Source organism: Notechis scutatus, chromosome 2, assembly GCF_049901735.1.
Source record: "Notechis scutatus isolate UNSWTSFEM ecotype Mainland chromosome 2, rNotScu1.2, whole genome shotgun sequence".
NCBI lineage: Eukaryota > Metazoa > Chordata > Lepidosauria > Squamata > Elapidae > Notechis > Notechis scutatus.
Window position 1 is genome coordinate 84983339 of NC_142010.1, and position 21187 is coordinate 85004525.

Genomic DNA, 21187 nt, shown 5'->3' on the forward strand with positions numbered 1-21187 from the left:
CTTAAAAGTCATGGATAAGTACCTACACACTGATGATGTTACCTAGTTGGGTAATGAAAGGTCTGCGTGCAAACAACCAAACTCAGAGAGACACCACAGTTCAATCTTGAGTTATATGTGTTACTCTTTCCTTGGTACTCGCATAAAACAGAGTTCATATTCAACAGTTGTCAATTTAAGAAAGAAGACAACCAGCAAGAGGTACAGAATTTTTCATTCTAAAATTACATATACCTACAATGTTGGACTAGAACTAATCTCACATATTTGCATCTCGATTTTAAAATTTGCACTCTTTCTGTGATGCATTATCCTTGCTAATTAGCATTTTATCAATGCTTTTATATCCATCTAATACTATAGTTACCTAATGCATTACAACTTATGTCTTGCTTAAGACAGTCTAATTCAGGAAAACAGAATTAAATATGATCAGTTGAGATGTTGAGATCTAAAAGTCACCCAGCATCCATGAGATGGATTAGGAATTGCTATTTCATTCATTATTCCTCTTCCTTATAAGTTACATACACTTTTACTACCATAGTGCCAGTATTACAAAACCATTAAATACTTAATGGTTCTATTTGTATATCAGTTCATAGAACATCATGTTCACAACCCTCCATGTCTCCCATATCTGTTCTATGGGTTAAAGAAAGGGACATGGACAATGAATGGTACCTGTAGTAGTAAGAAAAAGCATTATTACCAATCCATTTTCATAAGAACTATAATTATAGTTATTGTTCATTATAGTTGGCCTTACCAATTGATACTATATTCTTTTTTTAAAAATAACCCCACTATTCAAACTGTTTTGAGTGCAATCCTACATTTTTATCCTCCTGAACGCATATTGCTTATATTTTCTTACCCCATCTTAAAAATGTATTTTCAGGATTTTGAGAACTGAAATCTCTATATTTTATTTTCCACAACTGGAGCATTATTCAGCTCAGAGTCTCCCCGCAACTAAGGCAATTCCACCAGAGTAGTATCTCCTTAGGTTCCTAGCTAAAGTCTTTGAGGTTAACAATGTGTTCTTCTCTAATAACTGAAACCTGATTATGAAATCGTCTCTTTTTAAAATGCAGACAAGCCCCAATTCCACCGTAAAAAATTGCTCAGGATTGCTGGCATCAATGAGAATATGGTTTTACCCAAGGCACATCAGCTTTAAGGGTGCAAATATTATATTTACATAATATGTTGCAAGAACAAGTTAGAATTGAATGAAATGTGTAAAAATAAAAGCACGGAACTTAAAATGAAATGTAATATTTAATAAAAAGAAGTACAAAGAAAGCTGAAAAAGTGGTTAAAAAACTACTAAAACCATAATGTAAGAACAATACATAACACTTCATTAAAAGAAGTTGATGGGTTCTCCTCTTGACACTTTAAAATATCATTCAGCATGATTGTCCAAGTGAAGGTTTTTGCTCATGAAAACATAGATCATATACTGAATCATTATTTAAATTACACAAATTTTGAAAAACAGGAAAATATGTTGTAATTAAAGTCAATGGAAGATGCAGCTCTGCACTAGTCCAACATTATAAAAAATAATGTAGGAAATAGATTGTTATGTTTTCCTGTTTTTCTTACTTCACACAACAGAGGTAAATCTTCAAGCTTAGTTTAAGATTTAATTTAAGGTTAGTGTCACATTATAATAGCTAGCAACTTATTAAATAACAATGAATAGAACTACTAAATGCAATTTGGTCCCATAAAGAAATACAAAGTACCAAATCAGACCTCAACCAAGAAAAGGAAATTAGTTTCCACTGGGGCGACTATTACAAATAGTTTAACAAAGACGGTAGCAAAATTGAGGCCCATATTTCAATGAAAATAACATAACAGGCAGCACAACATAAAATATGCACTCACATAACACTAATATTATAATAATTAATATAATGTTACATACATTCTGAATGTCTTCATCAGACATATATTGTCATTTCGCTATGCCTTCTATATATTTTATATTTATTATTATTCCCACCTTAATTAGTTTCCAAAACAGAACAGCCTCAAACTGAGGTCCAGAAAACCAACTGGACAAAAAAAATATATTCTGCATAGAACAGATCTTATTGGCTTTCACAATTGTTAGAAAAACTCTCAAGCTGCCATCATTTTGCATATTTGATAGAACTCTATTCTACCGCCCGCCCTGCAGTCTCCTTAGCATGCATTAATTTTCAGGCTCCTAATTTTGCCTCCCAAAGAAATTTTGTTTTACACCTTTAACTAATCATATACCAGGACTGCTACTATCTACCTAAACAATACCATAGATCTATACTGCACTGCAATTCACCTTCAGTAATTATCCAGTTGCATTTTAGAAAATATATTTTATCTTAATAAAGGCACAGCCTTTATAAAAGAGAGAAAGAGATTAAAATGCAAGCCTGAAACAGTATAACTTGAAGAGGCTCGCGGTTAAGAAGTACCCTTACAGGTTTTTTTTCATGAGGTTTTTTTTCCTCTCTTAAAAATATCAAGTAATACTGTAACATGATTTTCAATATATTCAGACATTGGCCAAAGATTAAATGACAAAAGACTAAACAGTATTTTAACATCCAGGCAAGAAGCTTCTGCAAGAAAATGTGCAAAACAAAGAACCTCAGGATAAATATATAGTTAAATTCTACTTTTGGAAAGGTTTTAGCAAAAAAAAAAAAAAAAGGCAAGTAATGCTCTAGCACCGCCAAAAATATAAATGGAAGGACAATTAAAACACTTCCAAAGCAAAATGTTCTGTGAACAGCTGCTCAGACAACACGAAGGCAAGGGAGAGAAAACATGTGTCCATCCAGTTCTACGCAGTGCACAAATTGGCACTAACAGCTGTTGGGCATTTGGTTTTCTTACCAATTTTCTGGCAAAGGAAATTTGAATCTTTTAATGGCAGTAAGGTGAAGTTTCCATAAACTTCATTTAAGCTTGGTTCAATTTTCTGGCAGCTTTATTTATATAATAGGAATGTTTTGTAATTGATTTTTCCATCAGGAGACACTGTATAATCGGAAATCTTGCCATTTTGTCAAGGTCCATTTGAATCCAGTGTTATTTTGGATCTCCATAGACAATAAACAGACCAACTGGATCCCAGGATTGTCATGTACTAAGCCAGCCTTTTCAGACTCACATTTCAGTTGTACATTTCCCAAAGCATATTACAAGAGAAAAGACACATTTTAAACATAGACAGTAAGTAACAATTTAAATCAGCACAAAATATGATTTGAAAAACTCTAATCATTTTAATTGGCCTAATCTTAATTGGCCTAATCTTTTTCAGAGCCCTATCAATGTTACTTTCATTTTGCCTGACCTCTATCATATACAACAAATTATAGTACTTGAAGTACTTGAGATTTGCAATACTTGTGAACTATTTTAAAATAGCCAAATCACACCTTGGCAAACCACAGTTGTACCTGAGGGAGAAGAACCAACTTTAAAAGGTAGAAATGAATGTTGAATATTTTTTTAAAAAAGTAAAGTATGATTTTCTATGTTCTAGTACTAACTATGGAGCCATTTTCAATTTTAAAATTTGAGAAGAGAATTAATTAAAGGAATTAGGTCCTACAGCAAACTTGCATCCTCTTCAAACTTGCCTTGAATAATATTTCAGTCACCAACAGAAATGCAAAGCTTTCTCCTACTATATTTCTTATTTCACTATAAAGTTAAGAATGTTGCCTCAAAACTTTTGATTAGAAGTAACATTCTGGTTATCTCTCCCTCAGAATAAATCGCAAAAATTAAAAAAAAAACAGGTTACCAATGGTAACTTTTACACTGCTACCTTTCCACCTATATTGCATCCTAAAAATTGACTTGATATATTTAGAGTCATTTGATACAGAGATGGTGACTCGAAAAGTTTGAAACAAATATGTTACGCTGCAATTACCTTCCCGAAATTTCCGAACTAAATGTGTGAAGAATTTCCACCTTGAATCTGCAAAGGCAAAGCAAATCATTCTTTTTCTTAATCATGCTAATTTCCTGCATGGTCACCATCCATTCTTGAAAAAAGGCAGGTGATGAGTTTCTCGTGCTGCTTCCTTTGCACAGTGGGATGGCAGAAGGATTCACAAGGTGGGAAAACAACAATTAACATACATATGAATATACAGAGTCCACTCATGGCATTGTAATCTATGTGTGAGATTAACTGAAACAAAAACATAAAAAACATGGATTAAACTGTAGAACTCAAATATAATAAGAACATAATAGCATGAAAAAAATAAGGATGATGTGACTTTTTAGGACATGCCATAAATGCCCAACCAAATTACATCCATCTCAAAAATCTGCCAGCAAGTAATTGCAGTTAGACTCAACCCAATTTACCTTAATAAAACATGAGATTGATATATATGAAGCCTCATGTTCAATTCCTAGTATTTTTCCACTTTTTAAGATTTATGGTAGCAAAAGTGACTATCTCTCAGATCTCAAACCAGCAGGGATGCAGCACGTGGTACCTACTTATGTCCCAAGATATCCAGATGATTGCCACGTTCAGGAACATTGCATTTAGTGAAAATAATAAGTTTAACAGCCAGAGCAACAGAGTATTTTAAAAAAGAAATAACTATTTGAAGCATTAATTACTTGAAACAGGAGGACACGGGCAAGATACTAGTAGCTGTCCATTTTCTTTCAACTCCCGTCCTCTTTGTCTGATTGGTCTAGCTGGAGCACATTAATAGGTGGTCGAAGACAACGTACAAATTCTAGAAGTGAAATGAAATAAGTGGATGGGACTACCAAATGGTAAATGCATCTGTGCAAGGGATTAATGGGCAAGATTCCTTACAGAACTCATATGTCCCCTGCTCAAAAAATCCAATTTGGATCTTTTGGTCCTTAATAACTTAATGTTCAGTTGGTTAATCTCCTCTTTGAAGAGCGGCTAAAACTGAAGATATGAAGATAGTCCTGAAAGAAAAGAATAACTGAACTCATTCAGGCCTGATTAGGCAACTAAATCAATACTGACTGCCCAGGGGATTAATGTGCCTTTGTTCTCTTTTTATTTCTTCATACTCCCTTTAAATATGATATCCTAAACTTTCCTTGTAGGTTGTGAGTATAGCATTACAACAGTGATACTTTATTCCCAGATTAGCATTAGGTGACTATATGTTGATTTCCTGACAGTTATGGAACTCCAAAGTATTCCACTGTTTATATAACATTATCCAGCTTTTTATGAAAGCTGTTGGAAGCCATTCTTAAGGGAATCAGAGTGAAGTATCATTGATATGTGACATTACAGAGCAACTGAGTTAGGTACCATCTGAATCAAGAGAACTGAATTCATGCTCTTGACCAGTTTCTGGACACAGGGCAGCAGGCTGGAGGAAGATCAAAGGGCCGAGGTTGAATTCTGAAAGTATAATGACAATGGGAGCATGATGTTCTCTTGTCATTTCAGATAGGACTATACATTCCTTGAAAGAGTTTGGACTAGATGACCTACAAGGTCCCTTCCAACTCTGATTACCTGGGTGCTGTTGGAGCCTCTTTATGAATGGAGATTTTGACTCAATTGTATTTTGTTTGTAATTGGGGCATGTATGTATGTGTGTATGTGTCTTTTTAATAAACTGTATCCTTGCTTTGGGATTTTTACAGTAAAAATCCCAGATATGAATTACATAAATCAATCAGATAATATCAACTGGGCATCATTCAATAGATGTCCATACTGACATTGATCACAACTCAGATGACAAATTTCCACAGCTTTGAAATGCAATGATGATTAAATCTTCATATATTAATAAAGAACAAATGAACTATCTGAACGTGCTGAAAAAGAAGCTCTTTCAGCAATCCATTTCTTGTCTTTTAGCCTATTAAGAAGGGCAATTTATTCAAGGTAAATAAGTATAGGAGACCACACTATATATTAAAATCAGAAGATGAATACAATTATACCCCCTTCAATGCAAACTTTTTCATAGAGCTTCAATTTATGCCAGCAAAAGGATCCTTTTTCTACAGCGGCAACTTTGTTCCAATTCATTTTAGACATTCCATAATGAAAAAAAAAATAACTCTAGCAAAAGTTACCATAAAATCTTGCTTACTAAAATAGGTAGATGTTATAATATATTGCAATTTAAGATTAATTTTACTCCAACAAATGAGCCTCCATTATAGGAGGAGGGGTATGTCAGTCTATGGTAGTAAAAGCTATGAATCTGATAGTGCCTTTTCATATTAACACATTTTATTCAAAGGCATAAGCTTTGGTCAGCTATAGCAGGGATCCCCAACCTTTTCGACGCCGCGGCCCGGTTCCGGCGTCAGCTGGGCGCCGTGGCCCGGTTCCGGCGTCAGCTGGGCGCCGCCATCTTTTTTTGACGAAAAATCACTTCCGGTGGCGTCACGAAGTGATTTTTCGTCAAAAATGAGCGGCGCCAGCGCTTCTGGTGAGCTTTTCGGGTAGAAATGGCTTTCTACCCGGAAAAGCTCACCAACGCTGGCGCCGCCATCTTTTTGACGAAAAATTGCTTTTTTACCAAAAAGATGGCGGCGCCCAGCAACCAGCGGCCCGGTAAGGCTTGTTCCGCGGCCCGGTACCGGTCCGCGGACCGGCGGTTGGGGACTCCTGAGCTATAGCTCACTTCATCAGATGCACAGAATGGCTAGATTGCTTTAAGTTTTAAACTGGGATGAGCTGGGGGTGGGTGGGAGAAGGGAGTGGGAGATAGGCTGATTCATGCTCCCTAATGCCAAACATGGTTTTCAAATAGTGGCAAAAGGTCACCTCAGTTAAATTATTTATAGATATTTTGAATCTGTATTTTAAACTGTATCTGATTTGAGTTTTTATTGGTTTTATTAGCAGCCCAATTCCTACCTATCTTATTACTAGTGTATAATGTATCTTCAGCTACACTACAAAATAATAAAATATACAATGGCCATTTCCTAATTAAGGAAAATGAAGGACAATATTGTATCATTTAATCCTAAGTAATCATTGGCCAGCTCTGCAGTTAGAGACTTTATACTCAATGATCAAGCTCACAACATTTTTTTAAAAGGTAAAACGTATCAAGCCGTATTAAAACCAAAAAGGCTAATGCAATCCTAAATTGCATTAACAGAGGGATACAATCGAGATCAAGTGAGGTACTAATACCACTCTATAAAGACCACACCCAGAGTATTGCCAGTTTTGGTCACCATACTATAAAAAAGATGTTGAGACTCTAGAAGAAGTACAGAAAAGAGCAACCAGGATGATTAGGGGACTGGAGACTAAAACATATGAAGAACGGTTACAGGAACTGGGCATGGCTAGTCTAGTGAAGAGAAGGACCAGGGGAGACATGATAGCAGTCTTCCAATATTTGAGGGGCTGCCACAGAGAGGAAGCGGTCAAGCTATTTTCTAAAGCACCTGAAGGCTAGACAAGGAATAATGGATGGAAACTGAACAAGGAGAGATTTAAGCTGGAAATAAGGAGAAACTTTCTGACAGTGAGAACAATCAACCAATGAAATAGCTTGCCCTCGGAAGTTGTGGGAGCGCCATCACTTGAAACTTTCAAGAAGAGATTGGACTCCCATCTGTCAGAAAAGGTGTAGGGTCTCCTGCTTGGGCAGGGGGGTTGGACTAGATGACCTACAAGGTCCCTTCCAACTCTGATTATCTGTTATCTGTTAAAACACTAGAAGAATTAATTATTGCACTACCAACACAGACTAATGCTAATCCCAAAGGTGCTTTTCCAAGAAGCAACTTGAAATTGCCTCTTGAAAAATCATCTTTAGGTCAACCATGACCTGGATGATTGAGAATCCCCATAACCTTATCTGAGAAAGTGCTCTAAATTTTATGCATCTGATCGTGTTCCACAAAAGCTTAGACAGATCTTAATTTATCTTACTTCCCAGGTTTCATACAAATATTTTTGTTTTTGCTGCAAAAGATTAAAACGATGAATATAACACTTTGCCTTTAACTGGATCCCAGGTTCAATTTATGTGGTTTCCAAGTTCATATTGGAAGGACTCTGGTCATCCAGGTATCTATAAACATTCAAACGGAGGATGCAGTGACCTTGCTTGATAAAGGGCATCTTCCTACCTCACAACAATTCTGCCTTTTCTATCTGTATAGCCACTCTGGCAACTAAAAAGATCCAGTTATAGGCAAAGCATTATGTTCATCCATGGAAATACTTTTCTTACCTATTAAAGGTTTATATGCCACCCTTGAAAAAGTTATTCAAGGTGGTTTATGGACCTTTACTTAATGCAAAGTTACGGTATTCACTGGATGAGAATTGCGTAGCCAATGAACTCCTAAGAATCTTCCAGAGTAGTGGCTGTTTTAGTCTCTTGCAGCAAAAGCAAAAATATTTTTATGGAACTTGGGAAGTAAGAAAAATTAAGATCTGTCTAAGCTTTTGTGGAACACAATCAGATGCATAAAATTTAAATATTCTAAATCTCTTTCATTTTTACCTGAAATTATATCAAGTAGTAAACTCCGGAAAAACACATTTTGCTTTTAGTTGTTGATTCAGCACGAGATGAATTAATGCAAATATTGAAAATGTATCATATGGAATGTAGGCAGTAGAAAATATGCTAAGATTATTGAGACATCCACGGCATTTAAATATGGAGAAAGTTCTGCTATAGGTCATTCAAATCATACAACTAATAGAGGATAACTCTCTATCCAAGCAGCAGACTTTTTAAGAGTATTATGTGATAACTGATCCAACTTAACAATTTTCACATTTACTAGCTTTTATTTTTCACAGAGCAGATATCCAGCATGCCTGATTGAAAAGATCTTGGGCAACTACCATCAGGAAAGGGCTCTGCATGAAAACCTGAACAGCAAATAAATTTAGCTGGATCAAATGTTTCGGATAATCCAAGTAATCTTTCACTTTCTGTTCATCAGCACCTCTTTTGCATGTCTCCTCTGTTTGAAGACTGAGTCAAAACAGGGCATGCTCATGCAAAGGAGGCGTGACCAAAGATCTGATTGACTCAGTTTCTAAGCAGAACAGGAAAAGTTAACCCTTGCCTTGGATTCTCCGTCCAGCACACCGGAGAAGGATAACTGCACATTTATGGAGCATGAATCATACTCTAAAGTTAAGTACTCATGTATATGCTAAGTGCTTCTATTCCTCAATTCATTGTTCTCTGCTCTTCACTTTGTTGGTGTCCAGATACTGTGCTTCTGGTACTGCTTAAATATCAAAGATTGCAGAACCGAACAGTAAAGAAAACTAACTTCATTAACTTCCAGGGGGATTAGCAGAACCAGCATTCCTTGCAGGAATCAGGATAATCAAGCACCTTCTCAGATCTAAGAATCATTTGTCTCTTTCCAATTAGTTTAAAAGGTATTCCTTTGGCTTATCATAACTATTAGGATTTGAAAGTGTTCTAAATGGGCAAATTAAACCTTAGGTTTTGTTTTGTTTAAACAACTGTTATTTATTGTTGCAAATAATTTGTTCTACCAATATTGTTGCAAATTATTTGCAAAACTGTTGCAAATAACTGTTGCAACGTGTTTATATGATCAGCTGTGAATATCTGATCTTGGAAAAGGTAGACAAAGTGGCTTACTTTTTCTTGTCTTTATCTTTCTTCAGTGGCTGCTGTGAAGTGGCTTGCAGGTTCTGAAACTGTAGTGTTTCAACTGCCACCTTCCGCCTGTTGAAGGCATTCATCTCCTCCTCCAGGTCTCTTCTTTTCTCCTCCACTTTCCTCTTTTCCTCCTGATGTATTCGCTTGAGATGTTCAAATTTGTCATGCAGCTGGGAGGTTGGGGGGAAGAAAGAAAGGAAATCTAACCCAGGCTCTGTCTGGCATTGAAACCAGTTCTGGCCTGCAAAAAGGTCTTCCAATGATTACTCCAGAATATGCATTACACATCATGTCAGACTATACGCTAAGTAAGAAATACAGTAGTTGTGTGGGATGTTTCAACTACATAGCAAATTTACAAACATTTCACAGAGTTTTTCTTTAACCCTAAGGGTTCCTAAGTGTTCTCCCATAAAAATCCCCCAACCTCACAAATTGAGCCAAAAACCTGATCCTGAATCCTCCACCATCACATTACATTACTGTTTATGAATAGCATTACTTTGGCCTAGGGACCAAAGAAAATTAACAGTACAGCCACTGGACACAAGTGCCCATTTTAGCGCTTAAGACATGCACGATTCTATTCTAATCCTAGGTTGCATTAATAGAATACGTGAAGTATTAGTACTGCTTTATAAAGTCTTAGTAGGACCACACTTAGAATGCTGCATCCAGTTTTGGTCACCACATTATAAAAATGCAGAGATGCTAGAAAGAATGCAGAAAAGAACAACAAAAGTGATTAGTGGTCTGGAGGCTAAAACATATGAAGAACGGTCACATTAATCGGATTTGTCTAGTCTAGTGAGAAGAAGGACTAAGTGTGATATGATAGCAGTGTTCCAATATTTGAGGTGCTGCCACAAAGAAGAGGGGGTCAACTATTTTCCAAAGCATCAGAAGGCAAGGCAAGAAACAATGGATGGAAACTAATCAAGGAGAGACACAACTTAGAATTACGAAGAAATTTCCTAACAGTGAGAACAATTAACCAGTGAAATGGCTTGCCTTTACAAGCTCCATCACTGGAGGCTTTTAAGAAAAGACTGAACAACCACTTGTCTGGAATGGTATTGGGTCTCTTGCTTGAGCAGAGGGCTGGACTAGAAGACCTCCAAGGTCCCTTCCCACTCTGTTATTCTGTTTTTCAGGCAAGATAAATGCATCATGGGTATTGTCTTTGGGCTCAGATTTACATGCTTAAAGCCCCTTTATGGAAGCTTCATGACCACTCAACATAGGGATTCCACATCTTCTGTGTAAAATTCCTTTTACAATTTCAAGATAATCCTTCCCTTAAAATATCATTTTTCTGCAATTATATGCTCCCTTATTCTTAATTAACTGGATTATTTCCTTGAGAATGTATATAAGCATTCTGTAGTGTGGTCAGGTTTATAGCTGTTTTTATACTGCTAAAGTACATCATGTTTGATTGATGCAGAGGAAACAAAAAGTCCCTAGTTCCCTTTGTTTTAAAGAAATGACTTTGCTGCCAAGCACTGTATGAACTCTACCGCAGTTTACTGATTGATACATGGGCAATCCCATCATTGTAAAATAAGCAGGTTCATGGGAAGTAATAATCCTCTGTGATACCATCAATTTGGAACATTTTAAAATGTAACAATTGTGTTACCCTTCTCCCCGGAAAATCAGTCTTCTGACTTTTAAGTCCTACATAACTTCACTTTGTTGAAACAAAACAAAATCAAGTAAGCTAAAGAAATGGCAGGACTCTTAAGCTTTAACATCCACAGTGAGATAGGTGGCAAACAAATTTAATAAATAAATAACCAACATCTTCTTACAAGCACTGGCTTGCATACATACGCATACCCACACATGCATATAAGTGTTTTGTGTCCTAATACTAAATTTCCAGAGGGATTTAATGATCTACCAGTGGGAAGAGAATATTAGGCCAGTTTAACCTTTTAATATTAGAAGGATCTGGAGATTCCCTGTTCAGAGCATTTGATCAATACAGGCAAAACAAAAAGAAAAACTCATTCCTGTCTAATGTAGGGATTTGTCTGGCAGTCTCATTTTCTGCCGTACTCACTTCTCTCTCCTTTTCTTTCAGTTCAGACTCCGTCTCCTTGACCTTGTTCACAAACATCTGTCTCATTTCTTCCTCTTTTTTTTGCAATTCACAAAGGAACTCTTTTCTTTTGGTCTCGTACGTTTCTTGAAGGCTGGCGGGAAACACAAATTCCAAATTGTCCAGGCATTAAAGAAAAAGATGCAAGATAACTATTCAAGGTCACACAGGTCTGAAATTGCATCTTTTTTATACCCCATGAAAAAAAACATCCATGTGTCAGAAAGGGGAAAACACCAGCAGAGAGAAAACATGAAGAGATATCATGTCAACCTCACACACTGAGGGTAACACTCCCACAGACCCCAAAAGAACATCCAGTTTTCACAGCTCCCTTTAGTGCAGGGGTGTCCAACCTTGGAAACTTTAAGACTTGTGGACTTCAACTCCCAGAATTCCATTCCAAAGCTGGCTGAGGAATTCTGGGAGTTGAAGTCCACAAGTCTTAAAGTTGCCAAGGTTGGACACCCCTGCTTTAGTGTATTAATGTGGGCTGGGGGGCAGGAGAGGGTAAAGGTAAGGCTTTCTTACCTGAATGGCTGGCTGTCAGGATCTGTATCCTTGAAGCCCATTTCTTCTAGCTTACACCGCCTATAAAGCTCATAATGGCGAGCATGAGTTTGCTCTCTCAGGTCTTCCATGTTCACTCGGATCAGCATTTCCCGCAGTTTCATAAAGTCACAGTGGCTTTCATTTTCAACTATTAAAACAAATAGCGGGTGTGAAAATACATAGGAGAAACTGACTGGCTCACATAGAGGCAAGCGTCTGCACATGGGCACGTATGTGAACACACACTCCTCTTGCAAGATGAATGCAGCGTTCGTATAAAAACAGCATCTTCCAGGAAAGTGGAAGTGTTGGAATAGAGAGATTAGAAATGGTGATAAGACTGCAGGCTCCTGTGTATATTTTGCTCAGAAGTTCATCACCCTCACTTCAAAAGGGCTCCCTCCCTTGCAGCTGTGTGGAAAGAGGGGCTTTGCCATGTGTGGGAACACAAAGCAACTCTGTTTGAATCGTTAAAGCAATCACGTGGAAGCCTCGGAAACATGACGTCTCTGCTTTGCTGACTAGCAGAGGCTGATTTATTTATCCAGCGTTTGTTGCAAATCATTTTTGAAATCCTATTATTCCTAGGCTACTGGAAGCTACTTTTCAGAACCAATTACAAACATTAAGATCAAATCATATATCAATGTTGTTAAACTATTACACCCCTCTTCCCATTTAATGTGTACAAACATTTGCATGCCTTTCCACAGATGTTAGTTTAATTAGTGTTTAATGTGGTGACCTAGAAAACAAGAGACCGTGAGTTCTATTCTGCCTCAGGCACAAAAGCGACTGGGTGACTTTGGACCAGTCATCTTTTCTCAGACCAACCTACCACACAGGGTTGTTATTATGGGGAAAATAGGAGGAGGAAGGAGTATTAGCTATATTGGCCACCTTGGCAAACTTAAAAAGTAATAAAGTGGGATAAAACTCAAATAAAATTTTTAGGATACTTAAACAATCAAACTTTGTAAAAAAAATGAAAGTGTAATTCAAAGAGTGGCAAGATAATAAATAATCTATTAAATATTAAAATGTATGCAGAGCCAAATTCACGGGTGAATATAAAAAATAACACTTAAGGCAACAACATAAACAACAAAAATGTTAGTGAAATGATCTTTCTGAATTATTGTTTCATGACCATGACATTCACTGGCTTTCCCAAATTATGTTTACATAAGCCCACTCGTAATATCTATTGAGTGGGCACTATTCTTTTATTCAAATATAATACACACAAACCTACACACACTCTCTCTCTCTGTCTCTGTCTTTGTCTCTCTCTCTCTCTCACACACACACGATAAAATAGATAAAAAGGTGGATAAAAATATGATAATAATTGACAGGTGAATAAAAATGTCAATTCCAGTCTAAACATCTGGTTCACTGTGCAATCAGCCACAAGAACAACAGCAACAATAAATATTCTTTAGCAAGTTACAAAATGCAAGGATTTGTGCCACTGTTAAACATGTCTACAATGACAACCTACCTTGTACAACACCCCATGGATACTGCCGAGCTCTCACCATTTTATTTCCCACTTTTACTTCTTCTGTGCTTCCCACAACAGCAAATGGCAGATGAGCCTTTGAGGAAAAACATAGCTATGCAATTCAGGGCAAAGAGGACTTTTTTTTTTTTTTTACTTTCAATGCAAATTTCCTAACAGAAAACAATTTTTGATGTCTATAGAATCAGCATGATGTTAAGACAGGACTGCCAAGACAAACAAAACAAATCCTAATTTTTGAAAGATTATTATTCTGCAGCCCATTAAATAAAAGGTTACTCCTGAATTTGTAATAAAATCATGTATGGAATTTTTAAATCCACCAGTGTTGTGAATAATGTTTTTGGCGCTCTTTACATACTGCATTCCACATCTTTGCATCCACACACAGAAGTTTATTTTGAGCAATTACAGATAGAAGAATGAGCCAAACAGAACAAACCCTTTTGTTTTTACAAATCATTATGGCATGCTAAACAATAGTTTGCTATTCTAGTTACTTGCAGGAATAGCTAAACTAGCAGAATAGCCAGGAGATTTTTCTGCCTCATAGCATGTTGTCAGGGCCAATAATTGTCTCATTTCTACAAGGTAAATTCTATAGGGGATACCAGGTCTAAGTATATCTTCCCCTCATATATAAATTTCCAGGAAGGCCAGATAATTTCTATATGAACCATCTTCTAGAAAATGCAAAACCCTTTATCACTTGTGCAGTAGCCAAATTCTGTATTGCAATGATGAAAATAAGACATAACTGCCCACAGAAGTAACCACTTCTGTTTTTATTCATTACATCAAGTTTAACACGTTAGGTATCTTTGTTTTAGGTAACATATATTTACACTTGCTGAGGTAATGATAGTACTGTACAGTATGATACATTTTTATTTGGCATTTTGTCTTTTTTATGCTTGTGTGTTATCTCATCTATTTGATTTTAATTTTGTGTTGCTTTTTTTAATTGCTCATCACTGATCAAATTAACAGTATTTGTTTTCTCCTAGCACAATTTACTTCTTGTTGGGATTACTGCAAGAAATTTGAATTCCATGCTAAATGGGATAAAATGTAATACACTAATAAACAGGGTGGGGAAAAAAAGTCAATTTGGCATAGTGGCTAAGGTGCTGGATTAGAAATTGGGAGACTGTGGCTTCTAACATAAGCCACCTCATAGGACTGTTACTGAGGAGAAATAGGCAGTGGGAGCATTAAGTGTGATGTCTTGAGTTGTGCAAAGCAAAGACAAGTTACAAATGTAATAACAAATTAAAAAAGCAATAGAAACATTTTGCTCCCTCAGATGATGGCAGATCATTTTTTTCTTTCTCCTCCTCTTCCCTTTACTGAAATACAGAATAGTTACATGCATCAATCTGACTAATGTTTTGCTCTAACACAATATATGTCAAAAATTATTTAAATACTCTCAATCTAAAATTTATCCATTTATCCAATATGAAGGACTTTATAGTGACTTTCCAGACTGTATTACAAATTCAGATTCCATTCTAAACATACATTAAATATGAAATGTATCAAGGGAGAAAGATTATATTCCACACCAAATCACTGGATTGTCATAAATGGCAACCACTCCAGACTGAGAGACTGCCACGGCTTCCTTGCATATCCATTCGAGAAATGATAGGAATAAATGTTATTATAATGGCATTCACCAGCAAACACAACATACAATTTCTCAAGGTCACTGCTATAAATACAGTAGAACCTCTGGTCATGACCATAATTCATTCCATAACTTTGGTCGCAACCCAATAATAATTTTTGAAATTCGGCACTTACAAAAAAAATGGTGCGGAAGGGAAAATCGGCCGTTCATGATCAGAGGTTCTACTGTACAGAAGCATAGAAAGTCTACAGAAGAACATGTTACTTACATTCATCACAGAGTTAATCTCAGATACAGCATCATCATCAGTAGGGAACTGATAAATCTGTACTCCGTTACTGACCAGTTCGCTCATGATCTTAATCTTAAACTTGTGCAATTCACTCTTAGAAATAGTGTCAGCCTTGGCAATGATGGGAATAATGTTTACCTGGAGAGCAGTGAAAAAAACAAGAAATAATTAAAAACTGAGCTTTCTGTAAACAGTCATGAATTAGCTACAGAATAGATTAATGCCAGCTAGGAGTGCAGGCAGAATTAAACATTAAATGACAGTGGCTAAAAGATTAATGTTAAAAGATATGAACAAACTAGAATAAGTTCTGAGAAGGGCTAACAAGATGTAAAGGAACTGGAAACGAAGTGTTGAAGAATAGTGAAAAGAGACGTATATGTATAGCTTACAGAAACAATGACTGGGAAAACATATAACTGTCTCTGTAAATTTTTGTAAAGGGTTTGTTTGCTGTTGTCCTGGTAGACAGGATCTGAATCCGTTAGGAAAACTTAATCTAACATTTATTTGTTTGATTATTTATAAAATTAATATAGAAGCTCATCTCACCAAAGGCAACTCTAGTTAAAGCACAATAGATAAAAAGCGAGAGTATAAAAACAGCAAATATAAATTAAAAAGACCACAGTAATAAATACCTCAAAAATCTAGAAATGCAATTCATAGTTGAAATAAATATATAAAAATGTGAAGAGGTTAGGGCTAAATGATTTCTGAAGCAAATTAACTCTACACTTTTTCACAATTCTTCATAACACAAAATAAATTTAACTTAATAATAAAGGTGTGAATTAAAGTTATATATAGGTGCAGCTTAAGTTATATCTTTCCTATTCTCTTTTGAAAGCTATTTAATTTTAGGTTTTTTCGCTTCAGGGAAAATATGAGGAATGCATGAGATTTGTTAAAAACATGAGGTCTTAAAAAACATTCCGCAACACAGGCTGACCAAAAGAATAACATGTTCTTTGTATGCTGCTGAATATGAATTGCTTTTGTTGAAACATCAAAAGAAGGGACAGGTGCAAAAATACAGAGATTATGAAACAAGTAAGCAAGGATTTTTGAAAAGAACACTGTCCACTCTAAAGAAACATCTCCCTACTCTGATAAACAAGCTACTTGTTTCATTCTGTGATGACCCAGACATAAAATAAACACAGTTACAAAAACAGGTGAAGCCCCTTTTATTCCTTCACCTTGCTTCCAAACTCTAAATATTCTTGATTGGAGACAAAAAACTCCCACACAAGCAGTTACAAGAAGGAGGAAATACCGTTTAAATTATATAGAGTAAAAAACAACATAAACCAGGCAAGATAAGGGCTTGAAGACGTCCACAGATATCAGAACACACACTGGGAAGGACGCCAAACTCAGAGAGGAACAATAAACTAGAGATATTTCCACGCTTTGTTTCCAGCACTCGCTCATATGCATGTCCGTCCTCTTATCCAGTTGTCACAGCTGCAGCCCATGAAGAGGATCAAGGCCCTCTCCTCCCCAGTAGACCATGTCTCTCCCTTACCCTCTCTTCCCTGTGTGCCCTAGGATGGAGAGGGGATGGTCCTGGGTCCTCCTCTGACTGCCCAGCCGACCTCTGCCCTTCCCTAGCCTCCTCCACAACCTTGGAGCCACACTTCCACTCCCTGTCGGCTGTTCCTCCTCTCCCTCAGAGTCAGTCTCCACCAGGGGCATGACACATTCAGTCTAGAATTCTGGGAGTTGCTGAGATTGGGAAACGCTGGTTTAAAAAGTATGGTCTTTTTCAGCTCTGAAGAAGGAAATTGCCTGACTGTATCTTCTGCTGAGCGATCTTGCCCTACCTTGATCCAGACTGTGATCCAGGATACATCTTGACCCAAAATAGTAAGCTGCTCTCCCAAGCAAAAAAGTGGAATGATTCAATCTGGATACTAGAGACAGATCACCGAACATGGACAGAAGGTCTATGAAAGTCCAGAAAGTCTTTTTTTTTTTTTTTTTGCTCCAGATCAAATGGCTTTGGACCCCTTGGATCAGCACTTCAAAGAAAAGTGACATGGCAATCTAGGACACCTCTTGAAAGGGACGTTTCAATCAAAGCTTAGTGAAACCATGCTGCCCCTTTGAATACCACTTACACCAGGGGTCCCCAAACTTGGCAACTTTAAGACTTGTGGACTTCAACTCTCAGAATTCTCCAGCCAGCTGGGAGTTGAAGTCCACAAGTCTTAAAGTTGCCAAGTTTGGAAACCTCTGACCTACACACTCAACAGAATTGAAAGGGGAAAGTATCATTCATAACCACAATAAATTTCAAGTTCCATGCCAAACCCAGTGCCTTCAGATGCTCAGGCCTGGAGCTTCCAGCAGCCATAATTGGCATGGCCAAAGGTCCAACATGACAGGAGCTATTAATTCCACAAAATCTACAGGATACCTTCATTAACTGATCCTCAACCAGAGCAATAATACAAAATAAAACTCCTGTAAATATGCTCTGCAACTGATTAAATACATTTTATCGTAGAGTTTAATCTATCTGCATGCCTGGATCTGCAGAATGTTTTTGAATTTGCTCAGTATGATGTATTAACAAAAAATTAATTAATATCTGTCATTTTAGCAACATCCAACCCATCCCTAAGATTCATATTTATGAATCTGCTACCAAAATGGAATACCTATCCATGTCCTTGATCCTTAAGCAGTACAAGCCAGTTCTTCAATTATCTCTGACATAAGTTCTATGCCTGCTTCAAGAAATATAACATTTTGGGTGATTGCCAGAAATTTTGACAAGGTATTTTTCCCTTTTGTGCATACAACTGCTGGATTTGAACAACAGGAAGATGGTGATGAAATGGTGATGTCCTATGAAGATTAAGAACTCCTCAAATTGAAGGCCCTTTGGAATTGAATGAACTGACTCAGCTCCATTGAGTTATTCTGGCTCCAACTGATTGATGCAATCTATTAATAGGGCTGCAGTCTAATGGAACCACCTTAGTTGTTTTCAGCTCTCTTCTCACCTGAGTCTTTGCAGGATCAGCCACCACATTATTGATGGCTGCAGTGCTTAATCTTTCCATAATTTTCTTTGGCAGTAAATACAGTTTTCATTCATTCATTTTTTCATGTTTGTAGATTGCCCATCTCCTCCAAGGACTGTGTAGGGCTGGGGAGGCTTGTATCTGTCCTCTTTCCTACATTTGCTGGATCAGAAGGGATGCAGGAACCCCTTGAAAGAGACTCAGCGTGAGATGGTACGGCTCATGCTCCCCTGTATTAGCTCTTTCTTCCCTTTCCCTTGGACAGGACACTGTTTTGGCTCCTCTTTCCTGCTGTCCTTTGGAACAGTGATAAGGTGGATGGGAATCTGCCTGGATGCTAGGAAAGCATTTTTCAATTATGCTTTTGGAAACCACTGCTCTCCTTCAAAATGTAAAGCCAAAAACTGAAGGGGAAGGTTCAGAAAATGTTCCTTTCAATCTTGCTTTTACCCTAAATGTTAATGCTAATCTTTTCAGCTCCAATGATTCACTGAATGAAAACCCGAATACTGCCAGGTTGCAGATAGCCCTATGCTCTATAGTGATATATCCAACTAGTCCCCAAAACCAGATATAATCTTTATATGTAGTCCTCAATGTGTGAACATTCATTTAATGATGATTCTGTTACAATGGTACTGGAAAAAGTTACTTTCAGCTTGTCCTCAATATTATGACTGTTGTACGTCTCCTATGGTCACAACTGTGATTTGGGTACTTGGCAACCAGCTTGCATTTAAGATCAGTTGCAATGGCCTACAGCCACAGAGTCATGATTTGCAACCTTCCCAGACAGCTTTTGACAAGCAAAATCAATGAGGTCAGCTGGATTTGTTTAATGATTCATGCAATGACCCCAATAAAATGGTCATAAAATCAGGTCTGGTCACATGATGGAATGACCATATCACTTAGTGACCAAAATGCCAATCACAATTTTGGTCATATGATAAGGACTCCCTGTACATCATTGAGGGCTTGAGGTAAGGAGGAAGTAAAATGGAAAAGGAGAAAATTGTAGTCCAGCCCTTCTGACTTTTGGCCTCAACTCAACTTTCAATCACAGAAGTTACACATCACGTGCAGGCAATTTGGACCCCAAGAGAGTAATGCCTGTGGATCCAATCTCTTCATATAGGCATCGTGCACATATGGCAAGGGATTATCTCCAGATAGCTGCCAGATATCTTGTAGTATATAAATTTGACCACCATGGAGAACTTCCTGACTGCAGAGGAGCTTTTCTGAAGATCCAAGAAAAGCAAAACTCCCGTTTTCCTGCATATGGTATTTCACATCTCAGCTTTTGCCTTTAACATCCTGGAGAGCTTTATGAAGTAATGGAATTTGGAAACAGTTGGCAACCAATAAAAATGTTAACACTTCTTATAGGAAACTGCTTGACTTTTCATTCACTGGCTTCCCAATTAGTTTTACAAAATGGGTATGTTTAGTTTTTATCCTTTTAAGTGAGAAAAAATGTTTGTGTGTGCCAAAAAAAATCCACCAGCAGGAAGTCTAAAAGCGGTCTTATAATCATACCACTTCACTGAAATTAAGTTTCAAGTTGAACACCTGGCCACATACACAACAGTGAAAAACACTTTCCTTAATGGCTGTAGAAACAAAAACACAAAGATCTCCAACAAATTCCAATGGAAGGGTGCCCAGAATCATAAGAGCTGGAAGATCATAGAGGTCGTCTAATTCAATTCCTCTGTTGTGGCTCTTACACTCTAGAATTACATCCCTCCAGAGATCCAGATCACTCCAATCCTCATGACATACAGGAAACTATTAAAGACCTGGCTGTTCTCCCACATTTTGGAGCAGAAAGAAGGTTGAACCTCTGCTGGCTCGTTTCATTTGGTTATATTTTCCTTCTGAGGCTGTTCATGATTCTTTGTGGGTCCTGCCCCCCCCCCCACACACACTTTAATTGTAAGCAATCCAGAGTTGCTAGGAATTGGAAGGGCTACAGGTTGTATATATGAATAAATAAACTCCCTGCCTACTGCAGGATTTACTAGAGCACTATTTCTCAATCTCAGTATTTACGATCATCCAATGGCTTTTTGAAGATCTCTGGTAAAGAAGAACTCATCACATAATGTGGTAGCTTGTTCCACTGATTGACAGTGCATGCAGTCATGAAGGCCCTTCTAGTATCTAACTAAGCTACCTTCCCCGTAGTTTTAGCCCTTGGATTCTGATCCTGCTCTCTGAGACAACGGAAAGGAATTCCACTTCTGTTTCTACATGACAGCCTTCCAAATATTTGAAGACTGCTATCATATGTCTCCTCTTTTCTGTAGACCAAATATAGACAGATTTTTTTTGTAACCATTTGT

At 37.2% G+C, this 21187-nt stretch overlaps 1 protein-coding gene across 9 annotated transcripts in view; it reads right to left on the reverse strand.

Annotated features, from left to right (window-relative positions):
- SEPTIN8 (septin 8) overlaps positions 1–21187 on the reverse strand; it is an 89942-nt gene that overhangs the window by 9498 nt on the left and 59257 nt on the right. For 6 of the 9 annotated variants that reach the window (XM_087955361.1, XM_087955359.1, XM_087955358.1 and 3 more), the window contains 5 exons: positions 15775–15936; positions 13850–13946; positions 12325–12493; positions 11755–11887; positions 9666–9856 (listed from right to left, as the gene is read on the reverse strand). In XM_087955361.1, coding sequence (XP_087811487.1) covers positions 9666–9856; positions 11755–11887; positions 12325–12493; positions 13850–13946; positions 15775–15936 — 752 coding nt within the window. Of the gene's footprint in view, positions 1–1265; positions 4214–9665; positions 9857–11754; positions 11888–12324; positions 12494–13849; positions 13947–15774; positions 15937–21187 lie in introns of those variants that run through there. The other 3 variants (XM_026687629.2, XM_026687621.2, XM_087955365.1) reach the window with 2 other exon arrangements.